General features: G+C 46.6%; 2 protein-coding genes across 10 annotated transcripts in view; both read left to right on the forward strand.

The window, feature by feature from the left end:
* The window catches only part of Ctss (cathepsin S), a 36153-nt gene extending 20629 nt beyond the window's left edge, over positions 1 to 15524 (forward strand). The window contains exons 6-10 of the mRNA XM_006982545.4: positions 1460 to 1609; positions 4699 to 4929; positions 5472 to 5637; positions 8059 to 8161; positions 15110 to 15524. Of these exons, the coding sequence (XP_006982607.2) occupies positions 1460 to 1609; positions 4699 to 4929; positions 5472 to 5637; positions 8059 to 8161; positions 15110 to 15209 (750 nt within the window). The 3' untranslated portion in view covers positions 15210 to 15524. The remainder of the gene's footprint in view (positions 1 to 1459; positions 1610 to 4698; positions 4930 to 5471; positions 5638 to 8058; positions 8162 to 15109) is intronic.
* Positions 15525 to 21517: 5993 nt separating this feature from the next.
* The window catches only part of Hormad1 (HORMA domain containing 1), a 30654-nt gene continuing 30229 nt past the window's right edge, over positions 21518 to 21942 (forward strand). For 3 of the 9 annotated variants that reach the window (XM_076574569.1, XM_042279510.2, XM_076574571.1), the window contains exon 1: positions 21551 to 21673. The gene's annotated coding sequence lies outside the window, so the exon portion shown is untranslated. Of the gene's footprint in view, positions 21674 to 21942 lie in introns of all 9 variants that reach the window. The other 6 variants (XM_042279511.2, XM_076574572.1, XM_016001100.3 and 3 more) reach the window with 5 other exon arrangements.

The raw sequence follows: 21942 nt of genomic DNA on the forward strand, positions 1-21942 counted from the left end.
ATTTATTAACATACAATCAAAATCACATTTCAGTACAATTAGATTACCACCACAGAGCACCCTTCTCCCGGACACTCAAAGCCCTAGACTTAGTCCCTAGCACCACCGTAAGGAAAGAGAGGAGAGCTGGAAAGTGGCCGCACACTACTTTAATCCCAGCACTGGGGAGGCAGAGGCAGCATCTCTGAGACCAGCCTGGTCTACAGAGTGAGTTCCAGGGCTACATAGAGAAACCCTGTCTCGAAAAACCAAACAGAAAACCAAACCAACCAACAAACAAACAAACAAAAGCAAAAAACAACAACAAAAAAAACCCAAGCCCAAAACCACCAGCAGCAACAAAATTAGGAATCACAAAACTTAAAAATAAAGACAAAAGCCAGAGGTGGGGAAATGTTTGAGTGGGTAAAGAGCTGTGTGCAGGGTGTGGAGACAAGGACATCCTGGCAGCTTGCTGGCAGCCAGTGTAGATAAAACAGTTCCAAATTTAGTGAGAAACCATGTCTCAAATAATAAGATCGAAAGTGAGGGGACACTGAAAGTCAGCAGCTAGCCTACACACACACACACACACACACACACACACACACACACACACACTTGCTTTATACATTGCTTTGTAAGATTCTGCCTTCTTTCTATCAAAAATCTGTAACTTCTAGTTTTTACCATTTTCAATTTCTCCTTCCTCCTCTTCAAACTGTTACTAATGAAAAGCGCAAGGCTAGAGAAACACCCAGTTCACTTCAATCAGCTCCACAACAGTTCTCCTCACAGTCAGCTCCACAGTTCTCCTCACAGTCAGCTCCCACAGACAGTTCTCCTCACAGTAGGCTCCACAGACAGTTCTCCTCACAGTCAGCTCCACAGACAGTTTTCCTCACAGTCAGCTCCACAGACAGTTCTCCTCACAGTCAGCTCCACAGACAGTTCTCCTCACAGTCAGCTCCACAGTCTCCTCACAGTCAGCTCCACAGTCTCCTCACAGTCAGCTCCACAGTCTCCTCACAGTCAGTTCCACAGACAGTTCTCCTCACAGTCAGCTCCACAGACAGTCTCCTCACAGTCAGCTCCACAGACAGGTCTCCTCACAGTCAGCTCCACAGTCTCCTCACAGTCAAGCTATATCTATGTGGGTGCCACTACCACTCATTTTTTCTTAGTTTTAAAATACATTCACTTTTACAATTCTTAGTATTTAAAAAGAAAAAAAAAAAGATGGGAGCCAACCCCACCAGGTAAAACCTGAGTTCAGTCCTTGGGACCCAGATGGTAGAAGGAGCGAACTGATTCCTACAAGTTGTCCCCTGACGTCCACACGTGAGCCATGGGGCATGTGTCACAGCCCCCACAAACATATGCACAAAGAAAGGAAGGGAGGAAGGGAGGGACGGAGGGAGGGAGGGAGGAGGGGAAAAAGAAAGGCTCTAAGTGAAACGTGCTATCACTTGCTCTGCAGACCAGTGAAGAAGTCACATCTCTGATGAGTTCCCTGAGAGTTCCCAGCCAGTGGCAGACAAACGGCACCTACAAGTCGAACCCCAACCAGAGACTGCCTGACTCTCTGGACTGGCGGGCGAGGGGGTGTGTCACGGAAGTGAAGTACCAGGTGAGTGTCACCAGCCCCGGGGCCTGGCCTGAGAGCTCCGTCCTGTGTCCAGCTGCACAGGCTGGTAGTGGGCCTCGCTGTCTCTTCGCTACTTCCTGTCCACCTTTATTATTCCCGTCTTCCCAACTAAATTCTAAGGTTTGTTGTTGTTTGGCTTTACTTATTTCTTTATTTTGGCTTGTATACATAGCCCAGGCTGGCCTCGAACTCACAACATGACAAAACTAAGTCCCCTCCATATTTTGGATCTTAGCCTCTTATCAAATATGTAATTTGCATGCTCAGCCTGCAAAATACCTTTTGATGAGGAAAAAATTCTTTTTTTTTTTTCAAGGCAAGGTTTTTCTGTGTAGCCCTGGCTTGCCCTGTAGCCCAGGCTGGCCTCGAACTCACAGAGATCCGCCTGCCTCTGCCTCCTGAGTGCTGGGATTAAAGGCGTGAGCTACTACTGCCCAGGTGATCAAAAAAGTCTGAGCACAGAAGGATGACAGTTGGTCCCGCAGTTGAGAGCACTCACTGCTCTTCCAGAGGACTTAGGTTTGGTTCCCAGCACCTATAACACACAACCCACAACCTTCTGTAACGCCAGTCTCGGGGATCCAGCGCCCTCTTCTGGCCTCTGTGGGTACCTGCACATACATGCACACATACATATACATAAATAAATAATAAAACAAATCTCTATTTTAGATTCTATGATAATAATGTTTGAAAACAGTTACCCCAGGGTTAAAGACCCTCTTTTTTTTTTTTTTTGAGGCATCATTTTGTGACAGACCACTGGAGTTTGTGGATGCCTGACATCACAAATGTCAATGAGCAGAAGTAGGAACTAAATCTTTTTAAAATTTATTTATTTTATGTATATACATGTTTTGCCTTTGTGTGTGTGTGTGTGTGTGTGTGTGTGTGTGCTTGTACCACATGCATGCATGCCTGCAGAGGTCAGAAGGCATCAGATCCCCTGGAACTGGCGTTACAGAAGGTTGTGAGTCACCATGTGGAGAGTGAACACCAAAACCTGGTCCTCTGTAAGAGAAGCGAGTACTCCAACCACTAAGGCATCTCTCCAGCCTGAGGCACTGAATCTTTAGGCTACATTTTATTCTGAGAGTTGGTGGCCTGAGAAGGTAGCAGCTGAACCTTCTGGAAATCTGTCTTACATCTCATCGTCAGGCAGCAGGCTTTCTAGGGAGTGGAAGTGAAGGCAGGCAGTCATTCCACAGCTGAGCCTCTGGTCAGGTGCTCTGCCTTGTCTGTGAGACTCTCGGTGTTAGTGTCCTGTCCCTATCACCTCCTGAGCATGTCTCATCATCACCTCTCTGGGTAGCTGGTTTGCCTGCTTCCCGGGCCACTGAGTGTCCCGGTCCTCATGTGGTGTCACCCGGGGTAGTGCCTTGACTCGGAACAGCAAATCATTCACTGTTCTGGCCGCACTGTTTACAATGTGTGCTGACGGCTCCTTTCTTCAACACGAGGTGCAACACGCCCTTAGAACACAGAACACAAAAGTGTGTTGTTCTAACTTCAGCACAGCGGCCGCACCTTAACTGCTGCTATTTCATCCAGCAACGACATCCTTGCAGTTACCAGCTGCTTCCCCAGCAGCGGCATGATGGGAGTTTTGTCCAGCAGGGCCGCTGCCTCAAAGGTAGCTTTAACTAAATCTCTATCGTTCTATTTATAAATAAAACTCAAGAATCAAAGGTTAGGGTAAAAAATGTCAGCTCAGAGAGGCTGAGTTGCAACTAGCTAACTTTCTCCTTGCTGGCATCTGCGAAAGATCCCCGTTTCCACTTCACCAAATGAGAAAAAGCTGCACTGCTACAAATCCCTCCCTGCTTCTCTCTCTCTCTCTCTCTCTCTCTCTCTCTCTCTCTCTCTCTCTCTCTCTCTCTCTCTCTCTCTCTCTCTCCCCCTCCCTCCTCTCCTCTCCTCTCCTCTCCTCTCCTCTCCTCTCCTCTCCTCTCCTCTCCTCTCCTCTCCTCTCCTCTCTTTCTCCCCCCACCCCATGCCCTATGATGCTCTATGATTACTTTTTGTCAACTAGTTGCTGATGCAGCCTCCTGACCACAGATTAACTTTTTGTTTTGTTTTGTTTTGTTTTTTGTTTTTCGAGAGAGGGTTTCTATGTGTAGCTTTGTGCCTTTCCTGGGACTCACATGGTAGTCCAGGCTGGCCTCGAACTCACAGAGATCCGCCTGCCTCTGCCTCCCGAGTGCTGGGATTAAAGGCGTGCGCCACCACCGCCCGGCAACTTCTTTTTAATTAACACAAATGCAAACCCAGGGTTCGTGTGATCCACTATCCCCCAACTAAAGTGCCCCTCTCTGTCCCTTCTGTTCAGCTCAGTCGGACCGAGTTATTCTATCTCCTCTCAAAATCACTTTCCTGTTGTGTGGGAGGAGAAATATTAAAAAAGGAAGGACATGATTGCTCCTAGGTATGGTGGAGGTTTATTGTAGATAAAAGGGAGGGCATAGCCAGAAGAAGGGACATCAAGGAGAGTCCAGAGTGAGCAAGACCAGACTGAGCTGGACTAGTGAGGAGAGGGGGGAGGGGAGGAGAGTCAGGAGAGTCAAGGGTATATCAAGAGGGCCAGGTACCTAAAATAGCTGGATTATACAAGAAAAGGCGGTTGCGGGAAGAGCAGCCCCGCCCCTGGGCTGGAGAAGTTTAGGGTGGGAATGGGGTATGCCAGCTCCTGTAACAGGTAGGGACTGAGGGCTGCTGGGAGAACCTGGCGGCCAGATCTGGTTCGATGTGTTAACAGGCACCTCAGCCACTTGTCCCCTTAGGTTTGAGACCTAACACCTGTGGCTTCTGTCTTCCTTGGAGGGGAAGCCAGTTGGACTTTGCACATGGTTGGTGTGTACGAAACGTGGTGAACGCACGTGTCAGTGCGTTCGCAATGCCTGCCGTGACCCCCACCACCACCAGGGTAGGACCTTGTCTGGACCATGTCTTCCCTCACTGTCTAAGAGAGAAGGCATCAGTGGAGGAGGGAGCTCTTCCTGGCAGAGCTGGAGCCATCGTGTGCGGGATGGAAGCTGTCTCGACGGAGGCTGAGGCTGACTTCTCTGTTTCAGGGGTCCTGCGGGTCCTGCTGGGCTTTCAGCGCCGTGGGGGCCCTGGAAGCGCAGCTGAAGCTGATAACGGGGAAGCTGGTGTCTCTCAGCGCACAGAACCTGGTGGATTGCTCAACCGAAGCAAAATACCGGAACAAAGGCTGCCAGGGCGGCTTCATGACCGAGGCCTTCCAGTACATCATCGATAATGGCGGCATCGAGTCGGACGCTTCCTACCCCTACAAAGCCATGGTGCGTCTGCCACCTTTGTCCCCTGTGACTCCATTTCTCCCACTGGCTCCACCAACGCAACCGCTCCACCCCCTCTAGAACCCTATCAGCAGCTCCTCAATATCGGAGTTATCTTCCAAATGCAGCGACCTTCTTAATCAACCCGTGGGGTGTGGGTCATTGTCTGTCACAGGGTCTCGTGGCACAGTCCAGGCTGGTCTTCAGGTCACGTCCTGGTTGAGGAGGCTCTGAATTTCTGTTCCTTCTGCCTGAGTGCCGTCTCTTGGGGTTCCGTTCATTTTGTGCAGTCTCGTACAGCTCCAGCTCAGCCGAGCTTGGCCGAGAAGCCTGTGCTACCATGCCCGGCTAGAGACGGTGTTTAAACAAACAAATGGAAAAACCCAGAACAAAACAATAAAGAGGGGGGTGGGGGGGTGGGGAGGGAAAGACAGGGACAGGATCTTAGACGGTTGAAAAGGGTAAAGTGCGTGGGTGGGGGGACCATATTTGAAATCCAGGAAACTGAAATAGACTTTATGCTTTTTTTTTTTTTTTTTATGTAGGATGGAAAGTGTCACTATGACTCAAAAAACCGAGCCGCCACATGTTCCAGGTACATCCAGCTACCCTTCGGCGACGAGGAGGCACTTAAGGAAGCAGTGGCTACCAAAGGACCTGTGTCTGTGGCCATCGATGCCAGCCATCCTTCCTTCTTCCTCTACAGAAGTGGTAAAATGGAGGCGCTGGCCTTTTGTCCTTTGCTGTGCTTGTGTAGACGGGGACTAGACTGGGTGTCCCACACCTCGTTCTAACTGGTGAATCCCACTGGGTAAAGCTGACCAGTACCGCTCCACTGAGTTCTTCATGTAGCCTCTGTCATCTCATTCACACAGGGACTCTAATTCACACACCAACACTCTTGGCAAGGCTGATCTGCCTCGGGGCTGGAGAGTTGGCTCAGATTTCATTCCTACATCCCACCTCCACAGGCACCAGGCAGGCACGTGGTGCACGTCCAGACAAAACGCTCATACACATAAAATAATAAAAATAAATCTAAAAACAAAATGAAAGCGAAAAGGGTCAGCCCGACTAAGCACTCAGCCCCAAAGTGGTGGTGCTAGGATTAAAAACTACACAGATGAAGACCACGTCACGGGCTACGTAATCCATACATGAAAACGAGTGGCCGCTAAGTGTGGTGGGTGTGTCGGTAATTCTAGTATTCGAGGCAGAGGCAGAGGGAGGACAAGGTTGAGGCCTGGGCTACACAGTGAGACTCTATCAAAAAGCAAAAACAAAGCAACCAAAAACAAAATTTGTTTTTAATCCACCAACAGTGCATTATATGAACTAAAAATCAAGAAAGCACTTCCACAACACGGGGGGGGGGGGGGGGGGGGGGGGGGTAGGGAGCCTAATAATAATAAATTTACCCAGAGAGCAGAAGACGCCATAGTGAGGCTCAAAAGGATTCACACACAGAGGCAAAAGACATATCCTATGTTTATGAAATGCAGTCAGATATCAATAAAATTCTTCAGAAAACTAGACAGACTAATCTTTAAGAATGTATGAAACCGTGAGAACCCTCGATAGTCAAAGCTGCTTGAACAAGAGGAGCAAAACCGAGAGCACATTCCGGAGTCACAGCGGCCAAACAGCAGGTGTCAGCATGACACGGTGTCAGCATGACACCAGACCCCAGACCAACAGCACAGGACAGCAGGACCCTGCCTCAAAAACACAGCCAGGCATGCTGTCACATGCTTAGAGTTCTAACACTTGGAAGTCGGAGGCAGGAGGTTTCCTTCAAGTTTGAAGCCAGCCTGGCTGACCTTGTTAGGCTTTTATCTCTGTGTAAAAAAACACTGACCAAAACCAACTTGGGACAAAGTTTATCTGGCTTACAGTTCACAATCCATCACCAAGGGGATCCAAGGCAGGGACTGAAGCAGAGACCATGGAAGAACGTGGATGGATAGATGGCTCCCTCCCCATGGTTTTCTCAGTTTGCTTCCCCTCCAGATAGGGCTTCTCTGTGTAGTCTTGGCTGTCCTGGAACTCGCTCTGTAGACCAGGCTGGCCTCGAACTCACAGTGATCCACCTGCCTCTGCCTCTACCCAGAGGTGGTACCACTCACAGTAGGCTGGATCGTCCCACATCAATCATTTTTTCAAGCAAATGACCTACAGACTTGCCTGCAGGCCAATCTGACGGAAGCATTTTCTCAGTTGAGGTTTCTTTCCCAAATAAGGTAGCTTGTGTCAAGTCAAGAAAAAGTTCACCAGGACACTGACTGTATTCTGAGAATTCCAGACCAGCCAGGGCAACACAGCAAGACCATGTCTCAAGCAGGCATATAGATAAAGATAACCGAATGCTGGTGACATGGAGAAAGGGACCTTTGCACACTGACTATAAGAATATCAATTAGGACAGCGTCTAAGGGAAATGGTGTAGAAATTCCCCAAAAGATAAAAAATGGAACTATCATCTGACCCAGCAGTTCCACTGCCAGGAATAGATCCCAAAGAAATTAAATCAGTATATTGAAAAGACATCTCTCGAGTTCATTGCAGTGCAGTTTTCAACAGCCTAAGTGAACATCAACTGATGAGTGGATAAAGAGAGAATAGTACGTATACAACATGGAATACGATTCTGCTTTTGAAAACTAGGATGCAGGAATGGGGTGTGGCTCAGATATTAAAATGTTCTCTCACCATGCATGAAGCCGTGGGTTCAATCCCCAGCACACATACATACTGGGCATGCTGGTACAAGCCTGTCATCTCAATTCTTGGGAAGTGGAGGCAGGAGGATCAGAAGTTCGGGTCATCTTTGACTACTTATCAAGTTTGAGGCCAGTTAGGGGGCCTATGTGAGACCCTGGCTGTGATCTTAAGCACTATGGAAACTTAAAGGAGGGCACATAACACTTCTCTAAGGTTGACACTTAGAACTGTGTACGCCATCATACAAGGCTCAATGGCACAGTCCCTGAACATCCACGGAATGCAGAACCCTGTATCATACGCAATCATTTTGTCCTATCTCCAAGAACCTTATAAAAAGCAGTCGAATGTCCATGTGTGTTTTGTTACCCCATAGCACTTGCCTCTTTCCCATCTGTGTTTTATTCCCAGGTGTTTATGACGACCCCTCCTGTACTGATAACGTCAATCATGGTGTCCTAGTGGTTGGCTATGGGAACCTCGATGGGAAAGACTACTGGCTTGTGAAAAACAGGTAATACATTTGCACATCAGTGTCAGCTCCAGTGTCAGGACTTGGAGGTTAGGGGGGTGCACATCAGCAAAAGTGCCCTTGCTGTTAGGATGCTGGTCACCATAGCAACAAGGATGAGCGTTTATAGCCCCAAGAGGAACTACTCACTGCCCCACTCGGGTGGTTTTTAATAAGAATGGCCCTCATAGGCTTAGTCATCAGGGGGTGGCACTATTTGAGAAGGATTAAAATGATTAGGAGGTGTGACTTTGTTGGAGGAAATGTGTCCCTGGGGGTGGGCTTTAAGCTTTCAAAAAGCCAAGCCAGGCCCAGTCTCTGCCCCTCCCCTTCCCTGCTCCCCTCCCCCCACTTTTGGATTAGGACCTGGCTCTGTTCTAGCACCATGCTGCCACCCTGCTCCCAGCCCTGATGGTGATGGACTGACCCTCTGAAACTGTAACCAGACTCCTAATTGAGTGCTTTCTTTTTTGAGTTGCTGTGGTCATGATGTCTCTTCAGAGCAATAGGACAGTGGCTAAGACATCCACGTTCATCTTTGTTTTCATGATTTGTCTTCTGTAATACTTTTCATTCTATTTTAGGTCATTTGGTGTTTTGAGATAGGGTCTGGCTATTACTCCTAGATGGCCTGGGATTCACTATGTGTTTTTCAGGCTGGCCTTGAACTTACAGTGATCCTTTGTCTCTGGCACCCGAGCGTTGGAATTACAGATGCACGCTGCTATTCTTGGTCTGCTTTTCTATCATTTCCTTGTCTGCTCCTTTTATGCTCTGTAGAATAGTCATGGCTGTAATTTTTGTTTGGCAGTGTTGGGGCTCCTTAAGCTAACCCCTGACCCACACCCCCGGCCCCATCTGCCCCTCTTAGGAACACTGTTCCTCTGCCTGGCCCCCCGAACGTTGCTATTCCCCACCCCGCAGGGGGCCACACGGCTACTTCTACCTTTGTGCGTCCCTCCACTCAGGTTTACCACAGCCTAGAGGAGGCTGGAGGCCTTCAGCGCTCTTCCCCAATGTGGCATTGGCCCAGAACTCACACTTACCCGGTCATAGTCACTCACTGACATTTTACTTTCTCCACACTCGGTGTGGCCAAAGAATTCAGTTCTCTCCGCTCCATGCTGTTCCCTCCAGAATTTCCCAGATAGGTAAATCATATCACATAACATTGTCATCCAAAAGGTACTGTGGAATCATTCCAGGCCTCTCCAGGGCCAATCAAGTGACAAATCAAATAAAATTGGCCTCAAGTTGTCTTGGGGTTTGCCTGCCTCTTTTCTGTGATTCTGTCTCTGGTTCAGATGGCTCTGGCCTGGACCGCTGCTCTGTCTAGGCTGAGAACTGGTGCTCTTCTTTACTCTTTATATTTTGTTTTATTTTTTCTTATAACTGTGCACGTGAAAGTGCATGGTGTGTGTGTGTGTGTGTGTGTGTGTGTGTGTGTGTGTGTGTGTGTATGTGTGAGTGTATATCTGGATTCTGGGGATTGAACCCAGGTCACCAGGCTTCCTGGCAAGTGTTTCACCCACTGTCTTAGTTACTTACCTGTATCTGTGATAAAACCCCATGAGAAAGGAAAGGTTTATTTGGGGCGTATGGTTCCAGAAGGAGAAGAGTCCAGACCGACACAGCAGGGAAGTATGGCAGCAGGCCGAACCCATGGAGGCAGGAACAGCCGAGAGATTACATCTTGAACTGTGTGCAGGAAGCATTTAAGAGCAAATTCAAAATGGTGTGTGTCTTTAAGCTCTCAAAACCTGGAGTTTCTTAGTGACACACTTCCTCCAGCAAAGTCACACCTCTTAAACCTGTCAAACAGGGCCATCAACTGGGGGCCACATATTCGATGCCAGAGAATATGGGGGGGGGGGGCATGTCACCCAAACCACCACAGTTACTGGTCCATCCTGCAGGCCCACCCTCTTTGTTCTTGAATCTATCTTTCATGTGCTGCCACCTAGTGGATGCGTCTGAGCAGAACAAGTCTGGGCTTACAACTCTCCTAGTGGAGGAGCCAAGTGATGTCTTTCTTTTTGCCAGCCTCCTGGCATTCAATTTACATTTTTATTTTAGTTAGAGTAAACTATAACACAGTTATGCAGCTACAGACCCCATACATACAGTGTCATCTGAAATAGCTATTTTTCTTTTTATTTGGTTTATCATTCTTTCAAAAGCAATATATATATATATATATTGTTTTTTTTGAGACAGGGTTTCTCTGTGTAGTTTTGGTGCCTGTCCTGGATCTCGCTCTGTAGACCAGGCTGGCCTCGAACTCACAGAGATCTGCCTGGCTCTGCCTCCCGAGTGCTGGGATTAAAAGTGCGCGCCACCACTGCTCAGTACCAAAATATAATTTTTAAAAAAGGCCAACAATATGGCTCAGTGGGTAGAGGTTCTTGTTGCCAAACCTGACAACCTGAGCTCGATCCTGCCTTCTACATGGTGAAAGGAGAAAGAACGCTCCTGCAAGTCGTCCCCTGACCTCCACTCACACATGCCTTCCCCCTACAGTAAAAAAATGAATGTAGTAAAAAAAAAAAAATTTAAACCAAAGCAGCTTAATCATTATCTATTCCAGGAAAAAAAAATCTCAGAATGTTTGGGATTTAAAAAAAAAGTCTTTTTTTTTTTTTTTTAAGATTGGAAGTTACTATGCTTACTAAATTAGCTTGGGACTCACAGAGACTTTTCTGCCTCTGCCTTTCTGCCTTGCAGGTGCTAAGATTAAAGGCATGCATCATTTGTATGCCTGGTGCCCTCAGAGGCTAGAAGAGGGCCTCGTCTCAGAGCTGCAGTCACAGATGGTTGTGAGCTGCCATGTGGGTGCTGGGCACCCACCTAAGCCAGGTCCTCTGCCAGAGCAGCCAGTGCTCCTAACCATTGAGCCATTCCTCCAGCCACTATGCTGCCAAACTATTCTACAGATGCTGAGCCAAAGTGTTTTACACATTGTATTTAAATGTATGTGTAGCTGTGATATTCTGTGTGTGACTTCACGGTGGACATGATGACAGACTGGTTTTTCTGTCATCAGCTCCCTTCTAGCACCCGGTGACCCCTTATTAACGCACTGAAGTGGCCTCTGTGTAGTTCATAAGCCAAATGAGTACAGCTTTTAGAGGGGAAGTGGGAGGAGGGGCTGGGGACATTAAGAGCCTTGTTGCTCTTGCAGAGGACCTGGCTTCGGTTGCTAGCAACCAAATCAAGAGGCTCACGGCTGTGTGTGACCTCAGTTCCTGGGGCCTCGGTGCCTATTTTTAGACTCTGTGAGCACCCATATGCACCTAAACTCACATAGGCACACGCCATTAGACATAAATTATTTGAAAATATTTTAAAGCTTTGTTTTATTTTTAATTGTGTGTATGTGTGTAGATATGTGCACAAGAATGCAGGTGACCAGGGTGGCCAGAGGCATATAATCCCCTGGAACTAGATTACAGGTGGTTGTAAGCCTCCTAACATGGGTGCTGGGACTCGAACTCAGGTCCTCTGGAAGTACAGTATGTGCTCTTAACCACTGAGCCATCCCTCCAGCTCCTGAGCCTTTTTGCTATTGGAGGCAATATGAAAAGTCAGGACTTGGAAGCACAGTTGGGGTTTTTCCTATTGGTTTCCCCGCACTGTTATTACACAGTGCAGAATGGAGGGCTCAAAACAGCAGAAGTTTGTGTCTCCTGGCTCTCGGGGCTAGAAAACGGAGATGAACGTGTTGTTGGGTTACTTTCTTCCGAGGATTGTGGGGAAGAAACTATTTACAGACTCGGACCTAACAAAGTCAAACTCGGGGACAGAGCAGGATGGTGGCTGCTGGAGGTATGATGGGGATACAGGATGTGCTGACTAGAGGGTACAGAGCCTCAGTTATAAGAAAGTTCTCGAGTTCTACTGTGGTAACAACGTCTTAATCAACCTGTTTGTGCCCATTTGCCTCAGAGTGTGTGTGCATGCATTATGTGCACCTTGGATAGTTTCTATTTTGTTTGTTTGTTTTTTTTGGTGTTTGGTTTTTTTGGGGGGGTTGTTTTGTTTGAGACAGGGTTTCTCTGTGTAGCCCTGGCTGTCCTGGAACTCACTCTGTACAACCAACCCAGAGACCTACCTTCTCTGCCCCCCACCCCCAAATGCTGGGATTAAAAATGTGTGCCACCGCCACCCAGCATGGTAATTTCTAATTAAATACATTTTCGTTAAAAAAAAAATAACTACTTGGTAGCTAACAGCTGTAACTGTAACTCCAGTTCCAGCAGGATCCAACCCTCTTCTGGCCTTTTCAGATCCTGCACACACATGATACACAGACATTCATGCAGGCAAAACACTCATACATATAAAATAAAAATGTTTTTGACAGGCAGTAGTGTCATACACCTTTAATCTCAGCACTCTGGAGGCAGAGGCAGGTGAATCTCTGAGTTCAAAGCCCACCTGGTCTACAGAGTGAGTTCCAGGACAATTAGGGCTATAGAGAGAAACCCTATCTTGAAAACTAATTAACTAATTAATTGATTAATAATAAAAATACCCCAGTGTGTTGGCACATGCCTGTAATCCTGGCATTGGGCAGTGGAGGCAGGAGGATTAGGAGTTGAAGACCAACCTTTGGTACATAGCAAGTTCAAGACCGACCTAGGCTACATGAGATTCTTCTCTCTCAAACACACACACACACACACACACACACACACACACACACACACACACACGATGGAAAGAAGAAAACGTTGAGTACCTCTCCGGCTCCTGAGGTTTGCAGCCACTGTGGCTTTCTTTCCGTGGCCTGTAGGAACAGTGCTCTCTCTTGCTTTCAGTTCTCACGTGGCCTCCCTGTGTGGGATGTCACTGTGTTGACTTCAGTCCTTCTGGATTGAGGCTGACCTCAGGACTTCATGTTAATCTAATGATGTTTACAGTGCAGTGCTGTGGAATAGTCTGTATGTCAAATTACTCTGATTGGTCAATAAATAAAACACTGATTGGCCAGTGGCTAGGCAGGAAGTATAGGCAGGACTAACAGAGAGGAGAAAAGAAAGAACAGGAAGGCCAAAGGAGACACTGCCAGCTGCCACCCTGACAAGCAGCATGTGAAGACGCCAGTAAGCCACCAGCCACGTGGCAAGGTATAGATTTATAGAAATGGATTAATTTAAGCTGTAAGAACTGTTAGCAAGAATCCTGCCATGGCCATACAGTTTGTAAGCAATATAAGTCTCTGTGTTTACTTGGTTGGGTCTGAGCGGCTGTGGGACTGGCGGGTGACAGAGATTTGTCCTGACTGTGGGCAAGGCAGGAAAACTCTAGCTACAGTGCCCTACTTCCAAATAAGGACACATTTGCACTGTGATGGGCTAACAGTGTTTGTGTGGTCCACTGGGAAAGTGGCTGAGGGAACTGAAATTTTTATTTACCTGCTCATAGTACTGATCAGCTTGATGTGGAGCCCTACTAGCTTCCCTTGTTCCTTGAGCTTCTTTTTTGTTGTTTTTTTACACACACTTTTTTTTGGCTTGTTTCTTCGGTGATTGAAACAATCTTTTCTCTTGTAGCTTACTGAGTTTCTAAAGGACTCTCTTAAGTAATAATCTAAATGGCCCCCATCCAAGCCTCTTCTCCTCCCCCCACTTTTTTTTTGAGACAAGCTCCCATGTAGCCCAGGCTGGCTTCAAGTTCATTATGTAGTCATGGAGGACCAAGAATTCCTGATCCTCCTGCTTCCATCTCTGTGGTGTTGGGATTAGAAGTGTGTGATGCTCTGTGCCCAGGCAGATGAGTTCTTGAGTACACAGATGTGGTCTACACAGCAAGCCTGAAAGCCTGTAATACCTGGCAGCTCATCACCTCACAAAGGAGAATGCTCTACTTCTGGGAGCTTTAAATAGGAAAGCGTCTCATCCACTTCTGGATCATTCACAACTGTATTAGTTATCATTTGCTTTAGAATTCATTGCTATATAACACTTTCATAATGGCGGCTCAAAAATACTCTTAGTATTTCTCTAGAGAAACGTGTTTGCTGGAAACAAACACTGTGACAGCTAATGCTTCTAGTCCCTCTCCTTAGGAGGTAGAGCCAGAGGATCAGCTACGTAGTAAATTGAAGGCCAGCCTGGGATACATGAGACTCTTGTCTAACAACAAGTCATTATCTATGACCCTATTGTACAAAAACATTTAGAGATGAAGTGCTATAAATAATATACTCATTCCTTACAGAAGGCATGCTTAGAAGGCAGGAATGGATCTTATATTATTGTCCCTAAATGTAAGTCAATATGGAACTAATGTGTGTGGTGGCTCACACTTGTAATCCCAGGCCTGGAAAGTCAAGACTGGAAAATTGCTGTGAGTTTGAGATTAGACTGCAGGTTTTTGTTGTCTACAAACAACAAACAACAAAACAAAAAACTTAAAAACAAGCCAGGAATGATAGCCCACACCTTTAATCCCAGCACTCCGAACCAGAGACAGGTGGATCCCTGTGACACAGTCTGGTCCACATAGGAAGTTATAGGCCATCCAGGGCCATAGTCAGACCGTGTATAAAAATATGTATAAGTGTAGGGCCGGAGAGATGGCTCAGTGCTTAAGAGCACTGTTCTGGGGTTGAGGATTTAGCTCAGTGGTAGAGTGCTTGCCTAGCAAACACAAAGCCCTGGGTTCTCGGTGCTCAGCTCTGAAAAAAAAAAAAAAAAGAGCACTGTTCTTCCAGAAGGACCCAAGTTCAATTCCCAGTACCTATATGATAGCTCACAACTGTCTGTAACCAGTTCCAGGGGATCTAACACACTCACACAAACATACATGCAGGCAAAACCTCAATGCATATAAAATAAAATTAATTAAAAATATGTGAGGGTTTTAGGAGGAAGCAAAGAGATAAAAATATTGATGATATGGTTTATTATATTAATTTATAATTTTGTGTTCTTTCTTTTTTTGTAGTTGGGGCCTTCACTTTGGTGAACAAGGATATATTCGGATGGCAAGAAATAATAAAAATCATTGTGGGATTGCTTCTTATTGCTCTTACCCAGAAATCTAAATGATGTCTTCTTCTTCTAACAAGTCATGAAGATGAAATGCACTCTAACTTAATTTCACCTGTTCTGTCCAGAAGAAACAAATATGTCATGTGCAATGTCTACTTAATGGATTAACTAGGTTGTAGTTTGTTCGCTTGATGACTTTATCTCTCTGAAGTCTGTAAACAAGTTAAGAATGTACTACAGATGGAACTCTGTCAGAGTCTGTCCCCAGGACATTCGTGTTTGCTCTTTCTATATCTTACACCCTGTCACTTTTATGTTTATAACATAATATCCCTAAAGAGCTTAATAAATCTGTCATTTCAAATCTCTATTTTTGTCCCATACCATATTTTCAAAATGTTCTTAGGTCACCTTTGTACCCTCTCATGAGCACGGCTATGTTAGTGACGAGCTACAGCCATTGTGATGAAGAAAATCTTATAAAAACTAGAAAAAATGCTAGGTATAATGGCGCACGCCTTTACTCCCAGCACTTGGGAGGCAGAGGCAGGTGGATCTCTGAGTTTGAGGCCAGCTTGGTCTAACGAGTGAGATCCAGGGCTACACAGGGAAACCCTGTCTTGAAAACAACAACAACAACAACAACAACAAAAACCCTACAAAATGATGTTAGGTTATAAATTGTCCAGAAGACTAAGTTGTATTTTTATTCATAAAATTATTCAGTAAATGTCTTAAAATTGAAACACATAAAGCCAGGTGGTGGTGGCGCACACCTTTGATCCCAGAACTCAGGAGGCAGAGACAGGCTCTGTGAGTTCGAGGCCAGCCTGGTCTACAGCGTGAGTTCCAGGAAAGGCGCAAAACTACACAGAGAAACCCTGTCTCAAAAAAACAAAACAAAAGAGAGAGAGAGAGAGAGAGAGAGAGAGAGAGAGAGAGAGAGAGAAAGAAGAAGAAGAAGAAGAAGAAGAAGAAGGAGAAGAAGGAGAAGAAGGAGAAGAAGGAGAAGAAGGAGAAGAAGGAGAAGAAGGAGAAGAAGGAGAAGAAGGAGAAGAAGGAGAAGAAGGAGAAGAAGGAGAAGAAGGAGAAGAAGGAGAAGAAGGAGAAGAAGGAGAAGAAGGAGAAGAAGGAGAAGAAGGAGAAGCAGCAGCAGCAGCAGCAGCACATAAACGATGAAAGCCAAGCTGGTTTTGGGGGGAGGGAAGGGAGATGGCTCAGTGATTGAGAGCACTTTGCACCTCTTGTACAGGGAACGTGGGTTCATTTCCCAGAAACCACATGGAAGCTCTCAGCTATCCATCATCCAGTTCCAGAGTGGTCTGCCTTCTTCTAGTCCCATGAACACCACACACACGATTCACATACATATATGCAGGCAAAACACTCATAATTCTTTTTTTTAAGGCAAGCTGTTTTTGAACACCTTTGAAGAATTAGTTACTTATTTCTGTGGCGCTGGTGATCAAACAGAGTCTCCCACATGCCAAGTAATTTCTCTGCCAGTGAGCTATGCCCTCAGGCATGGGCCTAGGGAGGAAGGATTTGTAACAAGCATAAAGGTGGGGTCTATTGACTGTAGAGAACATGCGACCTCTTTCATGAGGATGGGTTCTACTGACTGAGAGACAATGCTCAGGATTTTGGGGGATTCAGGTGAAGGCTAGCTCCATAGGATAGCAAAAGATCACCAGGTGACTAGACAGCATCCACTCCAGCCTTCCAGGTGAACAGGTGTCGTTTTCTTCCTTGGAGGAAGGCAGCCTGCCTGTTTAGCAATCATGGTTTCCCTGGTGCTTTCTGTCAACTGTGCCCTCCACACTCACCAGCCCTGGAGTCCGTTCCCAGTGCTCTATAAACTGTGTGGAGGTCGGAGGATGACTTGCTAGTCAGTTGCCTCAATATGTCAGGCTATACTGAAAATTTAATATGTCATGTTTTGGTGGCCCCCTCTGCGCACAGTGATATTTCTTCTGATATTGGAAAACCAATTTTTGCCTAAGTCTATTTTCTCATCTCTTAAAAAACTAAACAAAACAAAAACAAAAAACCAACAATGCTTAACACCAGAAAGAGAGAGGTGGAGGATGGAGAGATGGGGGTGAGGAGAGGAGGAAGAGAGAGAAGGAAGGAAGGGGTGATATCTGTCTCTCTCACAGGGTTCTTAGAGAAGTGATGTAATACTCGGGCAGTGAATGTGAAATCTTGGAAATTTTTAAATGTGAGAAAAAAAACATGATAAACATTAGAGTAAGATTTTCAACATTTTTGATCCTGAAAACAAGATCCTAGTCCTCATTATTCCTCATACTGAACTGTGGGGGTCTCTGAGACCACCCAGGCCAGCAGAGTGTCGTCCGAGAGAGGAAAGAAGACAGTTCAGTCCAACAGGACTCAGCAGCTGGTGCTGCTTCAAACTTCGAGAGTCTGACACCAGGTAGTTTATTTTAGGCATATTTAAGTACAGCACGATTTGGAACAACATTTTCTGGTGATACTTAATCCTGTGTACACAATAAAGCTTAAGACATGACAACATCAAAACTCTTTCTACAAGTACAAGTGACATCTTCCATAAAGATAGACTAAGGAAAAGGGATCAAGATAACAAACTCATGATAAGCGTCTGTAGGAGGATAACCCTGTAGCTTAACTGAGACAAGCTCATGGTAAGTGTCTGGGGAGGATAACCCTATAGATTAACTGAGACAAGCTCAGGGGTCTGGGGGAGTTAGTGTGGCCTAGCCACACAAATAGTGGGAAGGTCACCACATCTGTCCCCAGCCTTCTGGGTGGAAAACAGGTACACACTGCTCCTTTGAAAAGACAGCCCTGTGTGTTTAACATTTCTATTTTCCTTAGTGCTTATCTGTGAGCACAAGGACCTACATGCCTCCGACACTGAATGACTTTGGGCAGACCTTTTCCTATCTGTGGCGTACATTTCCTCTTGTTGAAAATAATCAAAGTCCATGAGACAGTACACATTAAGGGAAGAAGCTTCCACTACCCCACAATCTCCACCTATCCTTCATCCTAATATTTTTCCCATGGTTAAAACTGCTCTATTGAGGTGCTGGCATAACTGGATGTCAATATGTAAAAGATTACAAATAGATCCATATCTGTCACCATGCACAAAACTCAAGTCCAAGTGGATCAAAGACCTGAACACAAATCCAGTTACACTAAACTTAATAGAAGAGAAAGTAGGAAGCACTCTTGAACGCATTGGCACAGGAGATCATTTCCTAAATAGAACACCAACAGCACAGACCCTGAGCACAACAATTAATAAATGGGACCTCTCGAAACTGAGAAGCTTTTGTAGGGCAAAAGACACAGTCAATAAGACAAAAAGTCAGCCTACAGAATGGGAAAAGATCTTCACCAACCTCACATCTGACAGAGGACTGATATCCAGAATATATAAAGAACTCAAGAAACTAGACATCAAAATACTGAACAGTCCAATTTAAAAATGGGCTAAAGAGCTAAACAGAAAATTCTCAAAAGAAGAATCACAAATGGCTGAAAGAAATGCTCAACATCCTTAATCATCAGAGAAATGCAAATCAAAACGACTCTGAGATACCACCTTACACCTGTCAGAATGGCTAAAATAAAAAACACTGAAGACAGCTCATGTTGGAGAGGATGCGGAGCAAAGGGAACACTCCTCCACTGTTGATGGAAATGCAATCTTGTACAACCACTGTGGAAATCAGTATGGCGGTTTCTCAGAAAATTGGGAATCAATCTATCTCAAGACCCAGTCATACCACTCTTGGGCATATACCCAAGGAATGGTCAATCATACCACAAAGATACATGCTCAACTATGTTCATAGCAGCACTATTCATAATAGCCAGAACCTGGAAACAACCTAGATGCCCGTCATCTGAAGAACAGATTAAGAAAATGTGGTATATATACACAATGGAGTATCAGCAGAGAAAAACAATGACAGCATGAAATTTGCAGGCAAATGGATGGAACTAGAAAATATCATCCTTGCCGGGTGGTGGTGGCGCAAGCCTTTAATCCCAGCACTCAGGAGGCAGAGCCAGGCGGATCTCTGTGAGTTCAGGCCAGCCTGGTCTACAAAGCAAGTTGCAGGAAAGGTGCAAAGCTACACAGAGAAACCGTGTCTTGAGAAAAAAAAAAAAAGAAGAAAAAAAAAGTAAATATCATCCTGTCTGAGGTAACCCAAACCCAGAAGAACAAACATGGTATGTACTCACTCATAAGTGGATTCTAGATATAAAGCAAAGAACAATCAGACTGCAACCCACAGAACCAGGGAGGCTACATAGCAGGGGGGACCCTAGGATGACTGTGGTTTATAATAAGTTTCGCTTTTATTCATTTACTGGGCAAACCTCAATCAAACATTTCACTATTAGGATAAGAATTTATACTGTATCAAGCTGATAATAGAAAAAAAAACACAAACAATACTGTGAAAAATATCTTGCTACATGTACTTTATCAATATTTTGTATTAAATAATTATTATCATTGAAAAAACCTGCTCTATTGAGGTCTGAAGAGAGAGAGATGGTTCACTGGTTAAGAGCACTTGCTGCTCTCACAGGGGACTGGGGTTTGTGGTGACTCACACACAATCATCTGTCACCCCGGTCCAGGGGATCCAATGCTCTCTTCTGACTTCCAAGACCACCAGTCACACACCTGGTGCACATACATAGATGCAGACACTTACACACACAAAATTACATATGCAAACTCTGAAGTCTGTTTATAGATGGCAGTTAACGCTAGTCAGCAAGTGCTGATCCCCAAAGGAATGCTCAGTGACAGAGATTGCTGGTCCACGGAAATAAATAAACCCGAACAAAGCCAGGACTGCGATGACTGAAGCCGGTCCTCCTCCTTGCAGAATCAAACGGGGACTGACACATGCCGCATGCTGTTCCACCAACTGTGAGAACCAGAGGCGCCATCATCCCACCCACAGATGTATCGGGTTCCATTAACCTTCTCCACAGTGTTGTCTTCCTGACGTTTATTAATTTGCCTGTGTGGGCACACGTGCTAAGGTGCTCATGTGGAGAGCAGGGAACAATTCACAGAATCAGTTCCCTTCTTCTCCCCCTTTGTGGGTTCCAGGAAGAGACACCAGTTCATCACGCTTGGTAGAACATGCCTTTATGCGCTGAGCCATTTCGACAGCCTGGGAACTATGTTTGGAAAACAGTTGCGTGAAGCAGTGCTGGCGGGGCTCTGGGCGGCCTGAGAAAGGACCGGCACTTTGGCAACCACCCACAAATTTGAATGCCAGTACTGAAAAGCCGACCGCTCCAAAAATAGAACTTAATTTTCTTTGCAGACGAGACATAAATTGTCTTCAAAGCTACCCCCTGTGCCCAGTTGGATTAGTAGAAATATCTCAGTCAAGTCAGACGGCGGCAGATGCCTGGACATCTAGCATGGGGGAGGGGTAAAAGCAGGGAGGACGGCCATTCAAGACTAACCTCGGCTACATAGGGAGAGTCAGTCTCAAAAATAAAAGTACTGGAGTGGGGGAGAGGGCTCAGCAGGTAAAAGCGCCTGCGGCCAAGCCTGACGGCTGAGGTAGGCTCTTGGGACCCACATGGTGGAAAGGGAGGGCTGACTTCAAGTTAGCCTGGTCAGCACGCGTGGTGCTGCGCGGTGAGCATGCCCACATGTGGTCCTCCGGCGTCGGAATGATCGCCTCAGGGCGCGCACACACACACACAACACTAAAAATTAAAAACCAGGGGCTGGAGAGATGGCTCAGAGGTTAAGAGCACTGACTGCTCTTCCAGAGGTCCTGAGTTCAATTCCCAGCAACCACATGGTGGCTCACAACCATGTGTAATGAGATCTGGTGCCCTCTTCTGGTCATACATGCATACATGCAGAAAGAACACTGTATACATAATTAATAAATAAATCTTTAAAAAATAAAAATAAAAACAACTCCAAAGCGAGTTCCAGGAAAGGCGCAAAACTACACAGAGAAACCATGTCTCGAAAAACCAAAAAAAAAAAAAAAAAAAAAGAAAAAGAAAAAAGAAAAAAAAAAGAAAAATTAAAAACAACTTATTAGCAGAAATCCATTTCCTCAAAGGCGCCGTCGACCGGGCGGTGGGGAGACTATCCGGCTCACGGAAGGTCCGATAACAAAATCCGAAGCCCGAAAACCACCCAACCCGGGAGGAAACCTTGGCCCGTTCCCCGATCTAACCGATCTGACCGCAGCGAGAACTCAGCCGGCGAGGATCCGCGCGCCGGGGCCGCCGCGCCGCCGGCAGGGCTCCCGGCAGGCCTTGCGCAGCTTTGGGCGGGAACGGGGGAATCCCGCCTGAGGTCAAGGGGCGCGGCACGTGCCGGGCGGCAGTTGGCGCGCATGCGCGGGGCGCGTCGACTGAAGCAAGGTCCGAGTGCCGCCCGTCGCGCCTCCTCTTTCCCCGTGGCCTGCGCCCCTGCGGCGTCGCGTGGTTCGCGCTTGCTCTGGGTTTGGGTCTGGTAAGCGTGGCGGGCTCCGGTCTCCGTCCCGTGGCCCAGCCGCAGGGCGTTGAGAGTTTGTGGGCTCGGGTCCCGGCGGTGCCTGAGGGGCGACGGGGGCCGGCGCCATGGCGCCAACGGTTTCCGGGCGCGATGGACGGCGGCGGCGGCGGCTGGTTGGCTCGGGTTAACGGAGGAAGCGGGACGCCAGGGCAGCCCCAGTGGAATCGGTTTACCAGGACAGCCCTGAGAATTTAACGGGCGGGCGGGTTTTAGGCCGCCGTGGTCTA

The sequence above is a fragment of the Peromyscus maniculatus genome, chromosome 6 (assembly GCF_049852395.1).
Source record: "Peromyscus maniculatus bairdii isolate BWxNUB_F1_BW_parent chromosome 6, HU_Pman_BW_mat_3.1, whole genome shotgun sequence".
In the NCBI taxonomy this organism is placed as follows: domain Eukaryota; kingdom Metazoa; phylum Chordata; class Mammalia; order Rodentia; family Cricetidae; genus Peromyscus; species Peromyscus maniculatus.